General features: G+C 40.1%; 1 protein-coding gene across 3 annotated transcripts in view; it reads left to right on the top strand.

The window, feature by feature from the left end:
• pcgf3 (polycomb group ring finger 3) overlaps positions 1-3,295 on the top strand; it is a 65,404-nt gene extending 62,109 nt beyond the window's left edge. For 2 of the 3 annotated variants that reach the window (XM_028589939.1, XM_028589941.1), the window contains exons 9-10: positions 1,661-1,741; positions 3,055-3,295. In XM_028589939.1, coding sequence (XP_028445740.1) covers positions 1,661-1,741; positions 3,055-3,102 — 129 coding nt within the window. In that variant the 3' untranslated portion in view covers positions 3,103-3,295. The remainder of the gene's footprint in view (positions 1-1,660; positions 1,742-3,054) is intronic. The other variant, XM_028589942.1, reaches the window with a different exon arrangement.
• The last annotated feature ends 23,047 nt before the right edge of the window (positions 3,296-26,342 follow it).

The following is a 26,342-nucleotide window of genomic DNA, read 5'->3' as shown; positions in this document are numbered from 1 at the left end:
CACTGCCCTGTAATAACTCTTTGTGACAATGCATTTTTTCAGAAACAAATGGGGTTTTAAAAGCTTTAATTATCTTAAAGGCGCTGACGCACCAAGCCGATAATCAGCCGTTGGACAGTCTGGCGAGGTCAGTGACTCGAGTCTGTTCGGTGTGTTCCGTGCCGTCGTCCGTCCGAGGGGCCGTCTGCCTTCATTTTGGCCAATTTGACATGTATAATCAGCGGGGCGGGCACTGCCAAATGACCCATCTGATTGGTAGAGTGCTAACCCGGAAACGGGGAGCAGAATGAGCGTGACTAGAGTCTCTCAAAATCTGACGAAAATCTTTTAAACTGACCTTTGTCGATCTGAAATGAAGACAGATTCAGCAACTGCACGGCCTATTTCTCTCTTAAAATGTTTTCAGAAACATGTTTCAGTGAACTATTTTAGTACAATATGAGATCGTATTCTGAACAAGCCGCCATGACGGTCTGTCTTTGAATTTCCGGAGAAACCAGATCCACGTGACGCGTTCGTCCAATCAGCTGCCGGTGTTCATTTTTGGGCGACGATACAGATTAGCGCCGCCTACTGCTATGGAGACGTATTACGTCTCGTCACTTCGGTGTATTCCGAGGCACTTTTTTGACCAACTCGGGGAGACCGATCAGTCCGACTGCCTTTTCTGCCGACGGTCGGCCGTCTGGTCGGTGTGTCTGCAGTTTAAGATTTAGAATAATTGTTTCAACGTATAAAGGAACCTTTGCAGATGCAGGGTTTTCACTAGACTGCGATGAAATGTCAAAGACTGATGTTCCTTTCTTTCACGGAGTCATTTGTATATGTTTGAAGAGTCCTGAAGAGGTTACACTTTCTGGTACAGCATGTCACAAGAAAGAAGCAAAGGTCCAAAGCCCAGTTTGACCTATTTAAATAGCTTGTTTATGCTACCAGAAGTCAAATACCTGAACATCTTCACTTTCTTATCACAGAAGACAAACTAAACCAGCAAATATTCACATCTGCACATATCCACATTCATACAGTCTTTACTCTTCTTCTGCAGGTTTATTTTGCTCCGATGTACACCTTTCTGTTTTTTTTATTTTTATTTTTTTCCCTCAAAGTTGTTTTATTTTGACACAAAAGCCCTGATTGACTTTCACAGTGATTTTTGTCCCAGCTCTCCAGCTCTTCCTCTGGATTATTTTGAGCATCTTCCCAATCACAAACCTGGACAGTTTCCACCTCTCTGCCACTGCTGATAAAAGGCTGGTGGGTCTTGATGCAGGCAGCCAGCAGGTGGCGCTGTGGCAGTGTTTGCTTCCAGCCCTCCCTCTCCCTCTCTCAGTCTCCCAATATTGACTGGCAGATGCGAGGCACTGCTCAGCAGGATAGCAATGTTGACTTCACAAGGCGGGCGGTAGTTTTGGGGACTCTGCCATTGTGTTCAGCATTGAACTTCTGTGTTCTCGCCATAAAGCCCCGCTGCTGCACAGAAGCCAAGGGCCACACTACATGTCAAAATAAGTTTCATTTCTGCATCGCACTGAAAGTCCAACAACAGGGGCCCCCAACCGGCGTTTGTCACAGTTGAGCCGTGTTGTTCGTCTCAGTTCAAACACTCGGAGGCCAGAAATTGTTCACTAATTTACTCCTTTTTGTTGTCTTTTCACAGCTGGACATTTTATGCAACGAGGAAATTTTGGGAAAGGACCACACTTTGAAATTTGTTGTTGTGACAAGATGGAGATTTAAGGTAAGTCATGCTTCAAAAAGACACGTATTGTGGTTTAACATAGCGATAGTTTTGCATTGCCTGTGAAGACAAGGGAACTTAAGTTATGTTGCCGTATACAGCCATCTCCGCTTTGAAACCATTTGGTCCTACATTTCAGACATGAGTGGATGAAAACAGCTTCTCATTTTTTAACAATTATCAGTTTGCGGGCTAAAGTGGAATCTTTCTCTGTTGTATATCAGTCCTTCCAGAAAAATTGTTTTTTTTTTGATTGTCGCGGGCAATAATACCTTGATTATGCGGCAGGTTTTCTCAAAAAATGCGATGGAATATGCGGAATATTTATGCAGTTTTATGCGATGAAATTGCGGGAACTTGCAAAAACTGCTGTTTGAGGAAAATTAGAAAAAAAAGTGATTCCCCCGACACCCTGCTTTTTGATGATGTTCACGTTGCGTAATTACGTCACTTCATAACGTTCCCATGGCAACAGGGGAAAATGGCTGCTCTTGTGTGAAGTAAACACAACATTTTTCAACTTTCTGCTAAGATATAGACTTTTTTGCAACGAAAATGCGGGGATTATGAAATCATGCAAGCCCTGCATATTTTGCGCGGAAATCGGCGAAAGTGCGGCGTATTTGGAAAAAATGCGGCCCCCGCATAAATATGCAGACTTTGGCTGATTATGCATTGAATCGTGCGATCGTATAATCACGTTTTTCTTGAGGGACTGGTATATAATCAGCTGTAATCAGCTTCTGTTGCGTGTCAGCTGCGTGGATTTTTCTATGTCTTTACACACCAGAAACGTGTCTGACGCGGTGCTGCTGCTAGCCTTGTCTGGACACATTGATATGTGTCCCATTGAGAAAATTAAATGCCATGTTAAACATAAATATATAGTGATTTGATTACAGCAAAGACAACAGCAGTATTGACGGCAAAATAGGCTACAGAATATTTCGTTCTGTATTGACAGGTGCAATATTAGAAAATCATTTTTCTTTTTTATGACATTCATATATCTGCATTTATATCAAAACCTAGAGGCTTTCAAACATCAACATGTCATTTATTAATATACATTTGTGTCTAAATGACATATAAACATATTTTCCTATTCTATTTTGCCTGGAAACGCTTCCAACACGCTTGCGTCGCGCGTCTTACGCAGGCAGTGTGTAAGCTCTAACCTGTCAACATGAGAGCCGAAACATAAACGGACACGCCACGCTCGCGCGACGCTTCCAGTGTGTAACCGGCCTTAGAGGATGGGTTTAGTGAACAGTGGTCTCATTCTGAGGTTGTGTTTTTGTTTCCCTCCCCAGAAATCCCCCCTCCTGCTCCATTACAGACCCAAGATGGATCTGCTGTAGCTAAAACGGACACAACGGTTGTTTTGGTTTTTTTGGCCCAGTGGCTGCAGACTGTGCCGAAACCTTTTTTTTTTTTTTTTTTTATTTATGCAAAGACGATCAACCAACACCAAGCAAACACCCCCGGCGGTAAAAGTCAACACAAGCCAGCAAATTGGGATCTAAAGGGGCAGGGTGGGGGGGGGCAACTACAAGAAAAACCGGCAACCTCCAGCACAGCACTGCAACACTGGTGTGTATTTAGGAACTAAAACAACCTCTTTTTTTTTTTTTTTTTTTTTTTTTTTTTTTTTTTTTTTTTGTCCGCTACATCCTAGATATGTGAACAACACGAAAAAAGAAAATAAAAAAACTAATGGAGAGAAAGCATATATTTATACTTTTGTACAGAAGAGACCCATGGAACCAAGACACTACTGGTGCTCTGTTTACACGCAAACAAGATGTCGGGAATCAAGTGACCGTCTTTTTGAGCTTCATGCAGATTTCATCCTCCTGAGACAATGACTGAGAGGGGAAGAGTTTTTTTTATTATATATACATATATATAAAAAGATTTTTTTTTTTTTTTTTCTTCAACAATACACTTGACACGTCTTGGGAGCACAGAAAGTATATGGAAAAAGTTATATAACAGGCATCAATTCTTAGCTGTTTATCAAGTAAATTGTCTCTGAATCTTTTATTTTCTTTTCATTTTGTTGGCTTTGTCTAATTTGCTATTGGGTTCTTGATGATTGTCAATTGTGAATAGGCTAAAAAATTTGTGTAGTAATTTATGTTCTATATACCAATATTGTACATACAAAATGTCATTACAGAGAGAGAGAGACTGAAGAGAGTAAGAGAGAGTTTAGACTGTTAAAAAAAAAAAAGAGAGTGGATCCCAGAAGCGCTATCTATATGTGGGGCGGTAAGTGTCCGGTGGCGATAAATTAGGATTTTTAAAGACAGACTCACTATCAGTATCAAAAATATATAGCTGCATCTTTATGTTGTCTGAGAAAGACACAAAACAAATATATCAAATCCTCTGCCATTTGTGTGTATGTGGGATCTGTTTTATTGCTCTCATAGCATTGCAAGACTTTAAGCTTCAAAAGTACCCCCCACCCTGATGCTCCTTATCTCACCTGCCTTCCCTGGAATACAGTCATTGTTGTTTGTTTTTTAAGACCTCAACATCAACAAATTATGTTTTAACAATATTTGTTACACAAAACACTCATGTTCAAAAATGCCCTGCAGGACTTACAAATGCAATATTTAGGCAGATAACTTTTATTTTTTTTTATAGATTTCACATCATGCAGTCCTTTTTAATATCCATCATTGTGTTTCTGTAGCACCAGGCAGGCACAGCTTTTGGGTTGAGCTGCTAGCAACAGATGTTTCCACCCCACACCCTCCATAAATTTCATTTTCATTCCGCTACGTTTGCAAAACTCTCTCAAAGCTGCAATAGAAATGATTTGTGTAGCTTGTAAAATACACGCCAGTCTCACTCATCATGACAAATTGAAGCCGTGTCTTAATCCCATTTGCCCAAATTTAATTCCGGTGTGAAGTACGGACATCTTCTTGCCCACAGTGAAGCGGGTCGACCTTTGTAAGTTAAGAGCAAAATATGGTAAACTGCGAGCTTTCTCTTCAGAGCTGGACTTCCTCGGTATGACCTACCACAGATGGGCCGGTTTGATAAACAGATTACTGACGTCACATTGTTGTTTTTATGGGGTATTTTTCAGTTACTTCTCACTGCCAGTTGGAGTTGCAGATGTGCAAAGTTGCACTGTTTAAAAAAAATAATTCTGAAAGTTAAGTGGATATTAGTGGAAATCAGTATAAAACTTTGGATTTCTTTTGCAGGATAGCCAGTGTTCAATATTGTTGACGTCACGAGACACAAATTTTCAAGTATTTTTTGAGAACTTGCAAATTCAGGTTTTGCGCAGGGAGGTTTTTTGAGCATTTTGATAATGAAATTCTGAAAAAAAAAAAAAAAAAAAATGACTACTGTTTTTGGTCATTTGGTGCTTATAAATGTGTGTTTTTAATCTTGAGGAGGATTGTTCCTCAGGAACAAGCTGTTCTTAACTGTGTGACACAGCAAACCAATGTTCTGTTAAACAACAAAATGTCTTCACTCACAACATTCATAGTAAACTGCTAAACTGTCTTTAACGTTAGCACAAGTGGATCCTGAAACGCCATGTCAGACCTCAAGTAGTATTACCTCACTGACCTTTCTGTAACTAAACATCAGTTATTTCCCCTTTTGCGTTGTATCTGTCCACTACATGCTGTTTTGTCTGTGTGTTCACATACAGGGTTCCTATGCATCATTAGGCTCCAAAAGTCTGGAAAAAATGTATTCATTTGGCAACTTTCTTTCAATTGGTTAACAAGTCTGAAAGGTAAGACACACAGACATTTGTTAGAAACCCTCTTGTCATTCCCAGTATTGTGGTATTTGCAATTTTGTCTAGTGATCTTCAGGCAAAAGTCAGTCGTCTCATCCACCATTGTATATCTATCGTACTCTTTTTAAAGCCAAGATCTGGAGGATTTGGATATGGAGAAATGTATAGGAACCCTGCCACAGAAGGACCTATGACGTGTGTATTAAATGGACATTTTTATAGCCTACAGGTCTGTACTTAACCAGCTCAACCAAAACTCCTCCTGCAGTCTTTGATCTCTGCGTGTTCTTATGGCAACCTTTACGTTTCAAGGCCCTCAATCCAGTAACCTATGTAAAGGGTTCATTGTTTTTGGTTTTTATTATTATGGTACCTACAATCCTGGTAAAAATGGGTTAAAACAAGGTTTGAATGCAAATGAGTTGCACCAGTTGCCGGGACCCTGGTATACCTGGGTAAAAATCTGAATATGTAAAAAAAATATATATATAATTTGCAGCCCAAACTTTTTTGCATTTTCAATTACTTTAAAGCTTTAGTGCGTAACTTTTTGATATTAATGAACGTCCGTTACATTCAAGCCATTGCCAAATGAGTTGCTACAAAACTAATTAAAGACTATCAGCTCCACACAACTCTCTCTGGATTTCTCAGTATGACTTTTGTTCAGAAGATTGTGGCGTCCGGCAACTTACATGCGCAGAAACTCGAGTGAAGATAATGACCTCTTTTGAAGAGTCGCGCGCGATCACGGAAGGCTTGTATCGTGGACGCGCCGATAGTTTTGTTGTCATTACTTAGAATTCCTCATCGGGGCGACAGAAACTACGCACTATAGCTATAGCTATAAGTCTCCCCAACATTCTGTGAGCACTTTTGCAACAGCTAACAACCTTTTTGATAAGTAGAAACTAAAATCCGAAATTGGTGTGTGTTTTTACCCGGGTAAACAAAAAGAAATGAAACCGATATCATAGATGTATTATAATACCTGCTGATCAACTCTTAAAAATAATTAAAAACCAGAAACAATGAGCCCATAAGCCTGCAGCTCATGGCATGGAGTATTGTGTTAGAACTTGTTGAAAATCGCCACACAAAACAATGTAATAATGTGCGCTCTTATATCTTTGTAAGTGCAGACTGGTGTTTTTAAAGGCTTATCCACAGGTTATTTCATAGAAATAAGGCCGATGTCAAGTACATTTAAAAGACCATGTCAATGTCCCAATGATCTGGTTTGAGTGTGACCCTGGTGTCAGCCACCCCAAATGTTGTTATTTTGCCATTCAGCCATCTGTAACTTCAGTCCTCGATCCTGGCTTCACCCGACCAGAGTCCTCGTCATGTTGGCGTGTTGTCACCTCATGGTTCTCCAGTCCGTTTATGATGAAATCTCTTAAATGTGCATATACGCTTTTTCCTCAGGTGATTAAGCTGTAAAGCACCCAACACAAGGTGCTACTTATAATGACTACAAACAGAAACAAATGTCATCAACACATAACAATTCTGTATTATGCAGAACACTGCGTTGTACTGTTTAGAAGGACTGGCATTGAAACAAAAGGTTACATCTGTATGTGTGTTAATGGTTTGTTTTTTTTTACCCATTTTTGTTTTAAGTGCTTGTGTTCGGGTAAAAAAAAATGTTTCCCGTTCCATGTCGCATCACATTTTCCCTCATTGCCGTGAAGACGTTTTTTTTTTTTTGCAGAAACTTTTCTTAATCTCAGATCTGATGTTATATAGTTGTCTTTTCGCAGCAGTTGACATTTTATTTTACAGCCTGTTTTTGTACTTTCATACCGTAGACACATATGCACGAAACATTTGACACCAAAAGGCAGGAGTGTGAACAAAGCCTTTCAGTATTGTTAAAAGAATCCTCTGGTCTGTGTGGCGGATGGGGAACCGGATGGAAAGGGTGGGGGTCTTTGCCACAGTGACGGTGTGAAATAGTCCGTCTCTGGCGCTGGTGCTTCCTTTGGTGCTAACAACTCCTCGTTCAAACTTCAGACTTCTTCAAGAAAAATTCAGTCAGAGACAACAACAAAAAAAAGCACTGTGTTGCAAAGTACTCCTTTTTTTATCTCTCTTTTTTTCCACACGTCTTTGCACTGAACTTGTTGGTGCTCGCGTCCGTGGGGGTGTCTTATCAGAGCTGTCTTGCTGTGCAGATATAGAAGGTGCTGGCTTTCCCCCCTTTTTTCATTGATTTGTTGGGTTTGGTTTACCCGACTGGGCTTGCTCTGAAAAGCAAATGGAGGGGAATTTTAATAAGTCCTAGACTGTGATGGGGCTGATGCTGTGAAAAATAAAACTGGTGAGAAATCGGGTGCGATAGCTGCAATTTCCTGCCTCTAAGAGAAGCTCACACTTATTAAAGGCGGCTCTGGTGAGATGTTTGTGCCTCCTCAGAGTCCGATTGAGGCTTGCCTGAAAAACGTCACATGCTTGATTTAGTTTTTAATCCTCCCAAAGTTCTTTTAAACTTCTCGGCACCAGAGTGTGTGTGTTTACTTTGAATACAGCTGGCTGCGTCTGCACCAGAACGGATCGACGTTCGTGCTGTTTTTTTTATATCGGCGGCCGACATTGAGACATCAGCGCCGCTACGCCACGGCAGCCGAGCTAAGAGGCTTACAGGAGGCTCGACTCTGGCTCGCTGCAGATAGGGGTCGGTATCGGCTCCAAAAGGTATCCTGCATGGAGGGAGGCCGTGTTTTCTGTCAGAGCTTCAGCTCTCTGGGGGGCCTCATCCTCTCTGCTCAGACCCTGAACACCTGTCAGCCTGTTTATCTCCTGCTGAGATCTGTGCGAGGCTCGGGGTGAGCCGCGTGAAATTTTGATTCGAGATGGTTTCGCCGCTTCGTGCGGACCGTCAGTAGCAGGCTACACCACACCACCACCACAGCGTGAAGACGAGTAAACAACTTCTTCTTCTTTGTTATGCGGTCTGTGAACGCGTGGAAGTCTCAGAAGCTTGTGCTCTAAAGGCTGCAGCATTCATTTCAAGCTTGTTGGCAGCATGATCATTCTTGGCAACTTCAAACGTGGCTCTTCTCTGTTCACTCCGCCGCAGCAAGTGTCTACTCTGGGAGTATGAGAGCTGTCTTTGTTGCCCAGCTCACCCTCTCCTTTATTTCTGGGTCCTCCGTAAAGCGGAGTAATCTCACAGGCAGGCTTTGCGTGTGGCAGAGAAGAAGACCTCAAGGGTCCCTCAGATGGCTACATGGACTAAAACTCTCTCCGAAAGACATTAGGTTACACTTTACTTGAAGATATCTACATAAGAGTGGCATGACACGGTCAAGAACGTGTCATAAACATTATAAACAAGTCATAAATGTTTATGACATAACTCTTCTGTCATTAAGAGTCATTCTGTTTTTGTCATGACAAGTTAGGGCTAGAGATAGGGTTCATGTGTCATGACAGTGTCATGTCACTCTTGTTTTTTTTTGTTTTTTTAAAGGAACACGCCGACTTATTGGGAATTTAGCTTACTCACCGTAACCCCCAGAGTTAGATCAGACACACATACCCTTCTAATCTACGTGTGTGCTGTAACGCTGTCTGACGGCCCCAGCGGCAGCAGCCCATCACCGAAAATGCAGGTGAATGGTTCCAGCAATCCTACTGCCCCGAATTGTGACAAAAGTGACAAAATAATGCCAACATGGTGTGATTTGTAGAGTCACAGCGTGCACAAAAAACAACATAACATGAGAAACAGCCATTTTCTAACCGTAAACAAACCGGGAACTATATTCTCAGACAGGCTTGCTGCAAAGCAAATCACTCCGCCCAAGTAGCTCTTCCGTAGATACCTTCAAGTAAAGTGTTACCAAACATCATCATGTCTGGCCGGGGTGCCATGACGCTGCAGCTGATGCCTGCTCGGAACAGCGACATGCTGAAGAGCACTGGCTCGTGTCTCGATGCGTGGAGCGTTTTGAAGAGCAGAGGAAATGAAAGACTGGCTTGTTTTACAACTTCAGGATGGCGACTGTGCTTTTCGAGATTGTTCACCGGTGGTAGGATCGACAAGGCTGTTCAAAGACGCGCTGGTTGAAAGCGACTCCCCTCGACTTTTGTGCGCAAGTGCTAAATTGAGATTGTTGGTTTCAGTGATTCCCAAACGAATTGGGAAATCGGTCAAGGGTTCCCAAACCTCACAGTGGCGTGCCCCCCATGAGCCATAGCAGATGTCGTCAATAATTCTGTCCAGTTTTCTTTTTAATTATTGTTATTTATTTATGCTGAAAAAGTGAGTTCTGCAGTAGTTTTGAATTATTAAAAAGAGATTTGCTCTCTTTTTTTGCTCACAAATTTGTATTTTTCTCCTTTTCTTTTTGTAAAACCTAAATCCGAACTCATAAAATGGCTTAAATTATGAATTTGCAATTGAATTCCCTTTTTGTATTATTCCAGGTGTGTTAATGGCTACGCAATGTTCCGTCTCTGTATAACAGACACATAGGCGTCTTCTTTTTTTAGGTCAGTGCAAAAAAAATTATTATGTGAATCTGGCAATGTGGTTATTGTATTTGCAAGGAAGATGTGCAATATACGGTTCCTCAGATGTTTATTTTTTTTTTTTTTTCCAGTCAGTTCCTCAGGTCACTAAATGCCTTCTGGTCCTGAGGGTGACCAGGAAATCTCAGAACATACACTAATGCACCCGAAATACAAAACGACTGGATTTTATTTTAGTCTTGTCTCTCTCTCTTTTCTTTCCCCCCCCCCCCCTCCTCCTTTTTTTTTCTGTGACATTTTTCTCAATTCTTTATATTTTTATTTTCAGGTTAACACAGGCACTTATTCAGGTGTCCTTTTCCTTTCATCCTTTGTGTTATTGTTATTTATTGCACATGTAATGAACTGGTTTCCATTGCCACATTGAATTCAAGTTTTGGGTCTAGAACGGGGCTGGAATTTCTTACGTACAAAACTACAGAAGCTTTTGTCAAGTGTGTATTTCATCAATAAATGCCTTTAAAAGTGTCCCTGATGCTACAGTGACTTATTTAATTGAATGTGTGTGGGTACACATATTTAACTCAAAATCTTTTCATCATGCAGTTTGATACAGCCATTACTAAACTCAGCTGTTAGTATAACCTGTGTATCTTTGTTGTTCTACATCTTCCCATTTAAATTAACAGTATTGCGCGCCCCCTTTTGTACAAAACTCTAGATTTCATGGTTGCGGCAACAACCATTAAGCAAAAGTTATATTTGTATCAATGACTGAAATGACAATTTATGTGAATGAATAGCTTGATGAAGATTTCACCAACATTGTGTCTTTATGGAGCTTTTTAGCTTCTTTGAGCTCATTGTGTTGGTTTTACAGTAAATTAAACTCTTGTTTCCAGCAGCTGCAAGCAGCTGTTTTCACCAAACGTGCTCTGATGAACCCACTGTTTACTACCTGCCCAGCACCAAACAGCAGACAGACACAGTTAGCGACTAGCTGGTGGACATATATGCGCTTTAATGCTCCACTATTATGCTCATTTTCAGGTTCATAATTGTATTTTAAGGTTGTACCAGAATAGGTTTAATTTTCAAAAAACACCATATTTTTGTTGTACTGCACAGCTCTCTCTCACTGCTGCAGATCCTCTTTTCACCTGGTCTCTGTTTTAGCTACAGAGTGAGACCTCTTTTCTTCTTCTTCTGTACTATCTTTGACTGCACTCGCACACGCGCAGTAGCTCAGATTGTAGATCATGTCAGCTAGCTAGCTCCATAGACCGTAAAAGAAAGGTTGTTTCTTCAGCTTCAGTCCGTCTTCAAAACGAGGTAGCATGCTAACGCTACGAGCTAACGGTTGCGGTTAGCCAGCTCGTTTCGCTTGTGACGTCACAAGCCGAGCCGATTTTGAACAGCTCACCCGGAGACTGAAGGCAGGACACATTCACAAACTGTATCTCACTCAAAACAGCATAGATGGATTTTTTTTCAAAGTTTGTATGTGTGTGGAAGCACCAGAGACACAAAAGAAGTGTTTTTTTCATAATATGGGCACTTTAAGCAGCTTAAGAGCCAGATATTTTATCTCAGGAGTTGGAGAGTGGATGTTGGACATCCATCAGGAGGCCATAAATGCAACACTTAAAATGAATCTTGCTCTGTATTTGGTGGGTGTGTAAAAATGGTTTCGCTGTGGCCAAAAAATGAAACCACCTCCTGTTCCACAGCAGTTTGAATCTTGAGTTGCAGAAGACAACGTATAGTGGAATAGACAGCATTGAGCCTCCTGCAGAGTAGCTTTGAGAGGAGAGCCGAGAAACCATAAGCCAGTTTACTCTACGCTGAACACAGCAAGTAAAAGGTCTTTGATCGCATACTGAGTTTCATCCTTTTGTCCAATAAAAATGTTTTTAATGATTCTTCCTTGTATGTTATTTGGAGTTGTGTCCCATGGCAGGATGATGCAAAAAGTGCTGTGTGTATCAAATCAAAGGACCATTTGTCACCAACAACTGCCTTACAGCAATTCTGGCAGATGTTAAATGTCACACAGCCAATGGCAGTGCCTCAGGTTTCCATCTGCTCACACTGGAGCTGCGTTCAGCTGGTGGCCAGAACGTTTTCACATCCTGCTCTTCATGAAATGGCAGTGAATTGGAAGGTTTTCACTTTGAATCTGTAATTGTACTGGGCATGTGCAAACAGCAGAAATAAAGCAATCTAAATACAGTGTTTTCACACTTAGCAAAAACAATCCCACTAATATGCACATTTTGTAATTTCGTTTGGCTTTCATAGTTTAAAGTGACAGACAGGGGACTCGGTGTGCTGCTGGAACATGTGCTCCTTATCCAAATTAGCCTCTGAGACAGGCGGTGAATAAAATGTTTATGGAATAATAAATGTCTACGGCCGTGCTTAGCAGCTCTGTGAGGTTGTAACACAGCAGTGCTTTGAGCTAAATGCTAACATCAGCATGCTAACATGCTCACAATAACAATGCTAACATGCTGATGTAAAGCAGGTACAATGTTTACTCTCAGTTTAGTGTTATAGCATGTTAACATTTGCTAGTTAGCACTAGACGCAAAGTGATAGCAATAGCTGCGGCTGGTGGGAATGTCATACGTTTTTAAACCAAAGTATAAGCACAAATAAATGCAAATATACAAATAATTAGATACACAAAACAAAGATTATAGAAATAAAAATGGTACAAGAACAATAAAACTCAAAATTCCAAGGCAGATTGGCTCAGTGGGTAGAGCAGGCGCACATACTGTATACTGAGAGGTTTATACCTTGATGTGGAGGCCGAGGGTTCGAATCCGACCTGTGACAATTTCCTGCATGTCTTCCCCCTCTCTCCCCCCTTTCTCACCTAGCTGTCCTGTCAAAAATGAAAGGTGGAAAAGCCCAAACAAAATAAAATAAATTACAAGAGTGACATTGTGGTGTAATTAGTGTAAAGCAGAGATCTTCAACAGGGGGTCCGGGACCCCTAGGGGGTCCTCAGAGTCACTGCAGGGGGGCCTCCAAATTATTGTCAAAAAGGTTTTTTTCATAAATTAAATGTCTTAACATAATTCTGACATATTATTAGCAAATAAAACCACCTATCACCACTGATGATAGGCTCACTGGCCTATAGGTAAGGTAGTCACTAAAATATCCATTTACCCATACAGTTAATCCTAAGATTCTTGTGCCACATGTTTAATATTAAAAGATGATTTATAAAATCATGCCAACAATTATTGTTTTAATAGCTTGGTATTCTATCCAAAAATATAAAGGCTTTAGGTTGCCTACACGTTATTGTAAGCCCAGTTTAATATGCAACCTCATTTGATACAATATATGAAGTAGGGGGTCCCGGCTTTGTCTCTTTTTTAGTCAAGGGGTCCTTGGCTTAATAAATGTTGAAGACCCCTGGTGTAAAGAATAACCTGGGAAAACAGTATTTGTAGTACTCATTATTAGTAATGTTAAATAATTAATGCTATTTTATCATTAGTTTAGTGTCATATACAATTATAAGTGTATAACTTCAGACAGATAGGTTAGTTAATACTTTTAATAATTGTTTTGTAAACGGTCTATAAACATGATTTGAATGGCTATTATAAAGTTGCAACTAATCCTTATCATAATAAGTTAATGATTAATAAATGGTTTATAAAGAATCAAGTAACATTAATTTGGCCCCATAAGATCTTTTTTTGGTGATCTCTAAAATAGATGATTCTTTTATTATTTGAGCTCTGATAATAGCTAGCTAAGTAATGTTTATAGATGCTTTACAAAGTCTTTATTAACCATTAACAAGGTATTATTTTCATCTGATGCAACTTTACAACATCAAAACTATGTTTACTGACGGTTCACAAAAGAATTTCTTAATCATTAACAAAAAGTTAATATAATATATAAAATGTAAAAAAAAAAACAGTAAAATAACTATTCATTTAAGTTTAATTAACTATCAATTTACCATTTATTAGCGATGGTTATTATAAAGTGTCACCGTGGGTTTTCGTTGACATCTGATACATTTGAAGCTGTGGTGAATCCTGCTCAGCTGTTACTTCAAGCAAATTAAAATAATTGATTATTTTCAAACACAATTTCACACATAACTGGTTTCAAGCATGACAGTTGTGGCTGCTTCACAGCTGTTGTCAGGGTTGGATATTTGGGGCTGGAGCTGATAGATTTCCCATCGTCGCCATCATTAGTTGGAGAAAACTAAATGAAGTGTTCACTGAATGAGTCACAAAATGCTGCAAATTATATTTGGACTAGCAAAAGAAAGAACTACACCACAGAATAAAAATATGAACCATCATAAAGCACTGCAGAAGCATTAGAGGTAGCGTAACATGGATGTAGGAAAATTAAGACCTGTTTATAATTATTTAAGCCTACCTACAAAAATTCAGATTTTGAAATGTTAGACTTTTTAAGACCCTGTGGAAACCATTGAATATTCGCAAAGAATACTGAAATATAATGTTTACTTTGTTTGGACTGAGCCAAAATGATCATTAAACAGGTTCTAGATCACTGCGGTTACCAGTGTCCAAAGCTGCAGTACCAAAAGATTACATTGTGATTACATGTATTATCATAAATAAATACATCTTAAATCCTCTCCGCAGTGCCACTGATATTTGATTATTCATTTGAAGTGATGAAATGCATGCCTTCGTGTTCAGTACCAGTGGCCCCTCCTGTGGTGCAGGAACGGAGGTCTTATTTCGCCGCTCGCAGCGTGAGGAGAAAGGACTCTCAGAAGACAACAGGATGCGATGTGTTGTTTGTTTTCTCAGGACCATTAGACGGCAGCTATTTCAGTCAGCGTCTGTGGGCGGAGTGCTCAGATGTGTGAAATGAGAACAGGAAAACCATATTATTGACTCATTAACCAAGTCCGTGGTGTGGAGACTGTGGATCTGTCTTTTATTTCCCATCACATGGTGTTTCAACACATGGTGTTTCAACACCAGCAGGGGCATCGAGAGTCAAACTCAGGGCAGTTAATCGGGACATTTAAAAGGCTGTTTGGATGAGTTAATACTGTGGTTTCTATTTTTATCAGGTTTCATCAAAACAGAACAAAATATCTATTTCTGAGCCTTTGTGATGGGTTTCTCATATTGTTTCCAAGAAGTTTTAGAAGCTTGAAGATGCAAACCACCCACTATTTGACAAGAAAAATAGGTTACACATACACACATAAGAGTGACATGACACTGTCATGAAGGTGTCATAAACATTATAAACAAGTCATAAACGTTTATGACATAACGCTTCTTTTAGTAAGTGTCATTCGGTTTTTGTCATGACAAGCTAGGGTTAGGGTTAGGACTCATGTGTCATGACAGTGTTATGTGTTCATGACAGTGTCATGTCACTCTTATGTAGATACCTTCAAGTAAAGCGTTACCGAAAAATAAAGATGACAAAACTTAAACGTAAACAATACGATGTACGGTAAAATATTTGGATTCAGAGTACATACATACATTTCTTTTTGCTGACCGAAAAGAGAAGAGATCAAAGACTGAACAAGACTTGGACTCGAAATGCAAAGACAACAAGAAACCGGATTTAAAATGGGACCAGCCATTGGTATCGGAACATAGTCCGAGTCACTTCTGACAGGGCAGATGTAATGATGTGCTGTCTTACATTCTGGTCTTCATTGTACATTTCATTGTAAGAATTTCACCCTCAAATAACCCAGAGACTCTACAGCCGTGGTGATGCTCTAAGAAAACACTCCTGCCATTTGCAATCAAGTCTTCGTCATGTCACATACATTTATACTATTCACATGCAAAGCAAATATGGAAATGCCTTTCTATGCAGACTACTGTATGCGCAGTCTCTGGAGATTAGACTCCATCGAATCCATATGTTATAAAAGGGGTAGTGAACCCAAATATATCCCCCGATGGAGTCCAGACACTGGTGGTGGTGATGAAGGCGCCCAGGAACCAATCAAGATTGCCATTCAGCTGACGATCCCCGGAGTACGTGGGTGAGACGACCGGTGGTTGAAGGGGAGGAGGCGGGACGCACTCTATTCCTGAAACGACAGCTGACAACCGCAGAGGAGAGAGAAGATTTAAAACAGGATGTCATGCTGTGATTGGCTTGTGATACATGGCTGAATCTGATTGTTTTAACTAACAATGCCATGGAACAGCTGATCAATTAGGAGTGATGACATTTTTTTTTTTTAAGTCTTCCTGTAAGAACTTACGCTGAGCTTAATTCCATTTACTAAAGTCTGGCCATAGTCTATATTTTTCTTACTGTCAACGTTTGTTGTATTGTGTGTGTATCAAAAGCCTGATGTATCTTCCTCCTCTGTGCCGTAAAACTCCATTGTTGGTAAAATAAAAAAAAACTTTTAAAAAACATAAGCTCAAAATTAACCACACCATTGCTCACATGTTCCTTCATTATGGTGACCATGAACACAGTATGTGGCCTGTTTGAGTGACGTCTGCTAAACACAACAGTGCCAAGCTGAAATAACTTCAGCTTAAAAAAAAAAGATTTATGTCTTAAGTAAGAACAAATGGGCTTGGAGCTGAGACCCACAAACAGGGTTGTTGTGTGTTAGCCTTATCCTTTAATTACAATTTTCAGGTACTTATATATTTATAATTCCACTTTGTGCAACTTTTATTTCTACTCCACTTTATTCCAGAGGAAAATATAGTACTTTACACTACATTTATCATGATGATTTTTTACATATCAAATAGCTATACAAGATGATGTGATGCATTGTTGTAGTTTAAACACAACAAAAGCAGTTTGACTTAAAGGTATAGTGGAGGATTTTCTTTTTCCCGGGTGGATCATCAAGACTATTGGTCCTCCTGGTTGTCAATCATTCTGGTGATATGTTTACGTAAGGCTGTTGTACGTGCACGTCCCTAGCTTTCAGGTGTATATGTGTTGTGAGCTTGAGCTACGGTTTCAGCCATTCATTGAAGCATTGAAGCTTTTGGGAGAATATTTCACACGCTGGTGTGCGCTAAAAGCACAGGTTGGGCTTCCCACTGATGCCTCAGTCGTGAAGTTTCTACTCCACAGGAAAAGTTTGGCATGCTATTTGGAGAAATCCATTTAAAATCACTGCTAGTAAAAGTTGATGTAAGCTATGATTAGCGATGATAGCCCTGGCACAAGTCACGCACCGCGCACACACGGTAAACATCTCAATTTGTGAAAAAGTGCAAATCTTCTTTTGGAAAGTAGGCTTGTATGAGCCATGCCGACAGCAACTTGTAAACCGTGCACTCTCGTGCACACGTTTAATAGGCGTTCCCTCTCGGGAGCAGGCAGAGTGTTGTTTTTTCAAAAAGTACAGAGGGCGGTTCTTTTCTAAAATTCGGGAAAATCCTCCACAATACCTTTAAGCAACACAGGGACCCGCTACAACACATCAACACATCAGTAAGTTTACACTCTGAAAAAGGCTAAGTCTCCCAGATAAGTTCTTTTACTCTTTATACCCATGTACATTTTGCTGCCAATACCAATATTAATAGTTTACTGTACCTAAATACAATTTTGAACTTTTGCACTGTTGTATTGCTATTTAACGAAAGGATTTGAATACTTCTTCCACCACTGTACTAGTTTTAGTTTTCTCTTGGGGCCGCCAGTGCTGAAGTGTCCTTGCACAGCTTTAAAACTAAACAAGGGAGACGTGCAGCCGGTGCTGTGCAAGTACACATTTTTAGGTTGATCCTAATTGGTAAAACTCTCCTTAAACGGCCCCATCCGTGACATCCGAACATGGTGACAGCTGAGGGGTTACAGCAGACCACGGGAAGTCTGAGCCAGCACCATGGATGAGCAAGATTTCCCTCGTACTGGGCGACCCAGAGGATGTGGTCCGATGCTAGCAGGAGGTAAGAGTAGGGATCAGCAAGTGTCACAGATCCAGCACCCAATTCTCTTGATGTGTCTAGACAGCCATGGCTAGAATGACAGCGAGAGCAGCCCTGGGCTGCATGATATCCTCAGTGCTGCGGCTTTTGACAGCAGCCTCCCCGTCCGTCTCCCCTCGACTGAAAAATCAAAGCCATGCCATCTCCAGTCAGCATGGCGACTGTGAATCACTTCAGTATTGAACCTTGTCAGTATGTCAGCTCCATGAAACATGGGATCTTTGGTCATTGCCATTAAATAACAAATTAAATTTAGCTTGAACATTACAGTGAGTATAATTAGCCTGGGAAAAACCCTGACGAACTTCCGGCAAATTTGAGATTTGCTCTGCAAGTCAGTCTGGCCAAGAGCCCATTCAAGCCCATTTCCAATTTTTCCAAATTTTCCTAATCCAGGCACCAATCACAACCGTTGAGGCGGGCTTTCCACGATGACGATAGCGTCATGAATTACATTCAACATGACGGCCACCGAAGCGCAGCAACCCGTTGATGCCGCTGTCGCTGCCACGTCACCCGGATCGTTGGTCTGATTGGTTGAAGGACTATCCAATTGCGCCCAGAGGCATTTCACCGTTGGAAACGGGCTGTGAATGAACGTTCCCCAGACCGACTGGGTCTGGCTTCAACCAGGCTAGAGTATAATATGACAGTGGCTCAAATTGTATTCAGTCACAAAATGTAACCTTTAGAGCTTGAGAGGATTGCCCCTCCGAGATGAAAAACCTTACAGGCGTTTTACCTTCCTGTGTTTTATGAATTGATTTGTTTTCTTATTTATTTTCCCTTTATGGATTTGGCAATATTATCATATTATCATAAAGAGGTGGCAACACAAAAATACCTTTCAGCTCCAGAAGGAAAACACTTTTTGGATGCCACAAAACAAAACTAAAACTTCGTATTTTACATCACGTGTTTATGAAATTGTACAAGAATGTATTGGCTAATGCTACATGCAGGCAAAAAGTCAGCATCCCCAAAAGTACTATTCATGTATTGCAAGGTAGCTTGTTACTAATGTAAAGCATGGAAAATGTGTGATGAGACTGTTTTTGTTCTACAGTTACCCTGTTTGAATGTTCATTGTAGAAAGGCATACTTGGAAACAAATCTATACTTCACTGTGTTTTTAAAACAGTATATTTCACAGTTTTTTAGCTTAATTTCCCTTAACTGAACAGCTTCGGAGTCATTGGAATGGTCGTACAATCCCTACCTAAAACATTGCCAAAAGACAATTGCAAATCCTTCATCAAACAAATGTGAAAACACACTAAAGAGAAGGTAATTATTACACTATAGCACGAAGAACAGAAAACCCAAACTACAACTAAAACCTGACCTTTCTGGCCTTCCTTAATGCCGAATCATCAATGATGTCATCGTATGAAATCTGCTCCCCTATTGAGTGATTGATATTGATAACGGCGAGGCCAGTGATCAGTTCCTGGGACATGGTTGACCTCAGGTATGACTTGATCAACTTTAGTTTGGAAAAGCTTCTCTCTGGTTGAGCCACAGTGACTGACAGGGACAGACTGGGACCAAAAATCTGCCCTGGCATTTTGGCCCAGACCAGCCCACTACATAAGATCACAAATAAATAAATAAATAATTAAATAAATAAATAGATGGATAGATAAATTTGTATTGATCCCAAAATAAATACTGGAAATACCAGTGTTGCAGCAGCACAATATCAGAAACACTGCACTCACAGAATATAAATGAAATAATAGGATACAATATACATGAAAATATAATAGGATAGAAAATAAGAACTATATACTGAAAAATATATGTAGGTCTCTCAGTGCTGTTCGTAAATATTTTGGGCTTGACAAATACTCATTATTGGCTCCTATTGCTAATAATCCAGATTTTAGACATACCTGTATTGATGCTGGCTTTAATGAGTGGAGAGAAGCTGGTATAAGAATATTAGATGTTTATGCAGATAATGCTCTCAAGTCTTTCCAACAATTACAGTATGAGTTTATTATCTCTCAGGTCCACTTTTTTTTCGATATCTACAAATAAGGAGCTATCTTATTTCTATTGAATACTATAAACAAGGCAGGAAAATAAATGTGCTTGATAACATTTTATTAAAGGCAGCTGCATTGAAAAATAAAACAATGACATATATTCATGACCAAATTACAGAAAATAATAAAGTTTTAATAAATATTAAACAAAGCTGGGAACTTGACTTTGGTGTTACACTGGAAGACCAAATATGGAACAAAGTATTAAATTATGCAAGACAAATTACTAAATCAAACAAATCATATGAAGTACAATATAAAATTATCAATAAGCTGCTTGTGACCCCCTTAACTCGAAGTAAATACGACACATGTACAACATTTTGTCTTAAATGTAAAAAGGATACAGGAACCTATTTCCACTTAATATGGTCCTGTCCTTTAATTGTATCATTCTGGTCTTCGGTTGTTCATGAAATTGAAAAATCTTTTGGGATTAAAGTGCCACTGGATCCCAGCTTGTGTATCCTTGGTGTAAATAACTGTGTGCTGGAAACAAAAATAATGTCTATAATGCTATATGCTGCTCGCCTTTCCATTCTTCATGTTTGGATTAAAGAACACTCTCCTACTTTAACTCTTTGGCGCGAAAAACTTCTGTCACTGCTATCATATGAAAGAAGACATAATGTACTGGATGGAACTCTGGATACGTTTGTAAATGATTGGTCTCCCCTTAAAGGAACACGCCAACTTATTGGGAATTTAGCTTATTCACCGTAACCCCCAGAGTAAGACAAGTCCATACATACCCTTCTCATCTCCGTGCGTGCTGTAATGCTGTCTGACGGCTCCAGCGGAATCAGGCCAGCACAGAACATGCAGGTAATGGTTCCAGTAATCCTACTGCTCCGAATAAGTGACAAAATAACGGCAACATGTTCCTATTCCTATTCCTATTCTATTCCTATTTTTGGGAATTTAGCTTATTCACCGTAACCCCCAGAGTAAGACAAGTCGATACATACCCTTCTCATCTCCGTGCGTGCTGTAACGCTGCCTGACGGTTCCAGCATTAGCTTAGCCTAGCACAGATCCTGCAGGTAACTGGTTACAACTAGCCTACTGCTCCGAATTGTGACAAAAGTGACAAAATAACGCCAACATGTTCCTATTTACATGTTGTGATTTGTATAGTCACAGCGTGTACAAAAAACAACGTAACATGAGACACAGCCGTCTTTTAACTGTAAACAAACCGGGAACTATATTCTCAGGCGGAAGAATATAGTACTTGGGCGGAGTGATATGCAAGCCTGTCTGAGAATATAGTTCCCGGTTTGTTTACTGTTAGAAGATGGCTGTGTCTCATGTACACGCTGTGACTATACAAATCACAACATGTAAATAGGAACATGTTGGCGTTATTTGGTCACTTTTGTCACAATTGGGAGCAGTAGGCTAGTTGGAACCAGTTACCTGCAGGATCTGTGCTGGGCTAAGCTAATGCTGGAACTGTCAGGCAGCGCCCAGCACGCCTTCGATGAGAAATGGTAAGTATGGACTTGTCTTACTCTGGGGGTTACGGTGAATAAGCTAAATTCCCAATAAGTCGGCGTGTTCCTTTAAAGATTATTTTGGCCATGAATGGCAAGCAATAACATGCATTAATATGGATTGAGAAGAAGAAATCCCCCAAATAATGTACTTAAATATGGTCTACGGTCTGTATAAAACCTGTGTAGAGAATGTATGTATATATATATGCGATGTCTGTTTATACATGAAGTACAAAATTTACACTGCTAACCAACTAATCGAAGGCGAAGTATTTTTTTTTAATTTATTTTTTTCCCTGCTCTCTTGTTTTTCTATGTTTATGGTAAGAAGAAAAATGTGAAAATAAACAATTTAAAAAAAAAGAAAAGAAAATAAGAACAAATAATTTAAAATATATACACGTATGTACAACTGTTTAACTAGTATTGATAAAGCTGTACCCGCCCTTGTATAATATATATATATATATATATATATATATATATATATATATATATATATATATATATATATATATATATATACACAGTACAGGCCAAAAAGTTTGGACACACCTTCTCATTCAATGCGTTTCCTTTTATTTTCATGACTATTTACATTTACATTTTTGTTAAGTACATAATTCCATATGTGTTCATTCATAGTTTTGATGCCTTCAGTGAGAATCCACAATGTAAATAGTCATGAAAATAAAAGGAAACGCATTGAATGAGAATGTGTATCCAAACTTTTGGCCTGTACTTTATATATGTATATATATATATATATATATATATATATATATATAATCATTTCAAGAGGCCCTATGCTATAATATGAAGAGGTCTATCATGAATTTGTGTCTGTCAATGCAGATAGAAAAGCTACAATTCTAGTTAAGAACGTTTGCATGATGTGCAACGTTTATATAGGCTACTAATGCAATCATACAGTAAAGCATTCCCACTATTTTATTGTTGTAGTGTTATCATCAACAGTTTGTCCACCACTCAGTTTTATCAAGGGCCAAAATGTTTTAAGGGGAGTTGTGCTTACCGCAGGTTGTACCGTTACTCATCTCTGTCCCTCTCCTCCTGAGTCTCCTCCTCACTGTGCATGTCACTGTGGCCGACACCAGCACCGCTATCATCGGCCACGGGAGCTGATGGAGGTCCTGCTACTGGCCAAAACATGTCTTTTCGTTTTTTTCTTTTATTTGAGCCGCTTGGGTAACTTTGTTTCATTTTGGCATTTAGACCATTGACATAAAAGAAAGGTTTAGACTCGTCTTGGTCTCGCTCCGTCTCATGTACTTCCTAGTTCTCCTGTCACCGTGTGTTTATCTTTTGCGCGCAGTGTTACGGACTAGTGTGACCTCTCTCAGCAAGCAGGGCACCTGCAGCTGCTGGGGGCGCTGATCTGCCGATTCCCCACACAGTGAAATGATAGAAAAAAGAAAAACGCTTCGCGGACCAGAGGATTATATTTTGTTTTAAGTTCTCCTGCCGCCCCCCATGTGACATGAAGAAATGCCGCCCGGTTCGCCCGTGTCTTTTTTTCGGGTTGAATGGCGGTTGTCTCGCTTCCCCCTAGCGCCTGTAAGTACACATGAGAAAACAGCGAAGAAATTGCCAAAACTGCATAGCGTCCCTTTAAGTTTGGCTGGGGATGCTTCTGTGCCTACGGTTCCTAACAAGTCTACTTGTCTTAATTACGTGAGCACATCTCTGTGAAATATGCTTTTACATTTCTACACTTTTTTGCTGCAAATCACAACGTCACTGTTCTGCATTTGCTCTTTGAAAAGAAACGGTTTCTGAAACGTAACAGCGTGCCAGAGCTCAACAGTGTTGCAGCATTTAGAAAGCTGCATGCCTCTGCTGTTATACACACACAGTTCATCACTTCTTTCCTTTTATTTTTTGACTCTTTTGCTGCTGTAAGTGAATTACCAACCCGGTCTCACGCCAGTTCGTGAAATAGTCACGTTATTTTGATTTAATAATTTGTGTACAGGTCACAAAAGTTTATTTCATTTACACGCCACGAATTTTGAACGTGTACAGGTCACGATTTTCGAACCTGCAACAACGAGGAAATGAGGCACCACACGCCGGCCACAACAACAGGACGGACCGCCACATGTGGGACGCGATCCCTGGGCGCATCCCCAGGCGGAGGGGCACACAACAATGGGGAAACGAAACGCCACACGCCGGCCACGACAACGGGACGGGCCGCCACTCGCGGGACGCGATCCCCGGGCGCAGGAGCACACAACGGGGAAATGAAACGCCACAACAACGGGACAGTTGTGGTTAGGAAAAGAAGAACGGGAAAGGAACCGTCACACGCGGGACATGCCGACAACTGCGGGACGGTTGAGGTTAGAATGAGAATAACGAGGAAAGGAACTGCAACACGCGGGACGCAATCCCGGTCTCCGGGGTGAAAGTCCTGTGTTGTTTGACCCATCCACCCCCCCCGACCCACGTCCATGCGTGGACTTTCGCCTTATCAATACTACTCGCTACCATCATCGTTCTGTGATCACAAAATATGCTTTCCATTGAAATACATTGCTTTAAAACGCCATTATCGTGTCCTGTCCACGACTTAATAGATTCAGTAACGTGACCATATCACAAACTGCCATGATTACCCTGGTTTGGGATCAATAAAGTTTGTCCTCTTTCTTGCAGTCTCACACAGTGTTTATTGCTGCTTCAATCTGCAGTATGTAACTTTTCTGAATTATGATTTCATTTAGAAGTAATATGTAAAATGCATCATCTACTGTGTTTTGCAGTAAATAATCAGAACTCCAGAAACAGCGGCCAACTGAGTTCATTTGGTTTTCACCCATTGATGTGGAAAAGTTTTCTGCAGAAGCTGGGACTGTATCCTATCAATCGTTCTAATGGGGTTTCTGGTATGAATACACTATAAGTGTGTTCCTAAGGGTGTGGAGCTGGGACAAGTTGGAAGCATAGTATTTGTGTTGCTTTGAACTTGATTTGAAGAGCCATGAATGTATTCCACTTCTAATTCTATTCTACATTTTGTAAAATCCACTGCTCTTCAGGAAAACGTGCAACTTACGAAAATGTCAATAAAAAAACCTGCATGGAAAGACATTCTTATGGATAAAGACATTTGGCTTTTGCTTCAGAAAATCAGCCCTTCTTATTTCAGCAACACAAAGAAGAAACAGCTGTGTGATGGCTCTGAAGTTCTTAAATCACCGACATTTGCAGACTGTGATCCGTGTCGACTGGATTAAAGACTACAGATCGTGTCAACAGTCATGAGCTGGGAGTAACGACACTCAGAGGAGCATCTCCCAAAGCGACAGCATCAACTTGTCCCCATGGCAACGGCTGTCAACCTCCGCCCCCCCCCACACACACACACACACTCACAAATCAAGGAGGCCACATTCATCGCATTACAACCTCTCCGGAGACTAATGCAGAAGTATAGATCTATGTTTTAATAAATGTTCTTTAATCTCTGCATGAACTTTTGTACCCTATTTTTTGTCTGAAATCTAGAGTCAGGAGTCCTGTAAAGCCTGAGTCAAACTTTGCATGTGAGTCATATTGAGAATAACAGGATGCCCATATGCTGTTATTGTAATGTCAGGCTGACCTGGACATATCAGTCCTTATTTGTCATACTTTAGAGACATTATACAATTTTCAAGAAAGTGTAGGCTGAAAAGAGAGATAATAATGGCGTTGCCCATATTTCAATCTAATGTGCACACAGGCACACGTAAAAAAACATAGGCCTACTGAAGTTAAGAATGAGAAAATGGTTTGATTATGCTTCTTCTTACGATGCCAAATGTGTCATGGACATGTGACACTTTAGCACCAACTGGAATTTATTTCTGGCTGCAGATGTAATGAGACCTTCACAGTAAACAGGGGACATTTCTCCTTTTAGGAGTTCTGGGATTTCTCCTCTCTGTTTCTGGGTTTGTGCATGTCATTGCTGCTGGAGGCAGATATATGGAGGGAAACTATAAGCTTTTTTGCTAACAAACACACACACAAACAAACACACACACACCCATACACATACACATACACACAATTTTCCAATTTTCAGTTTTTTATTGAGAGGATCAGAAATTGAGAAAATTACAAAATTGCGTCTGAGCTCCAATTATTCAATACTGCAATGGTATTCTCTTCTTCTACTTTGCGGAATATGCAGGTCATTAACTGCATATGGACCAAAAAAAAACAAAAAAACTGATTTTGGGGTCAGAGGTGTTTGCAACTGATGGTTTTGAGTGGGGGGCGGGTCGTAGCTAGGCGGAACGACGGAGAGAATACCATTGCAGTATTGAATAATTGGAGCCCAGATGCAATTTTGTAATTTTCTAAATTTCTGAATAAAAACAGAAAATTGGAAAAACAATTTAAAGATCCAATTTTTTAATTTGTCAAGGCGGAAAAAATAAATAAATTGGATATTGGAACCCATTTTTCTGTTTTTCCAAATGTCCATTTGTGCTTAGAAAATTGTCTTGTATAAAAGGCTCTCTTCAACCCAAATCCTACATGAACAGTTAACTTACTGTAGTTGTATTCGGTACAGCCATGTTTTCTCAGCTCAGTGTTTTGTACAAGAAACCTTCCTCCCAATATAAAGGATAACGTTTGTTTTGCTTGTTGCCAGTGGTTTTGGTTGACCCCTGTCCTTTAGATTTTGAAAAATCGTCATTTTCCTCCCTCAGAGGAAGTCTATATATCTCTATAGTTCATCCTTGTGAAGAATGACAAACTTCAGGACAGAGATGAGAGATATTT

This window comes from Perca flavescens, chromosome 10 (assembly GCF_004354835.1).
Source record: "Perca flavescens isolate YP-PL-M2 chromosome 10, PFLA_1.0, whole genome shotgun sequence".
Classification (NCBI taxonomy): Eukaryota; Metazoa; Chordata; class Actinopteri; order Perciformes; family Percidae; genus Perca; species Perca flavescens.
This window is presented reverse-complemented; position numbering and strand designations above follow the sequence as displayed.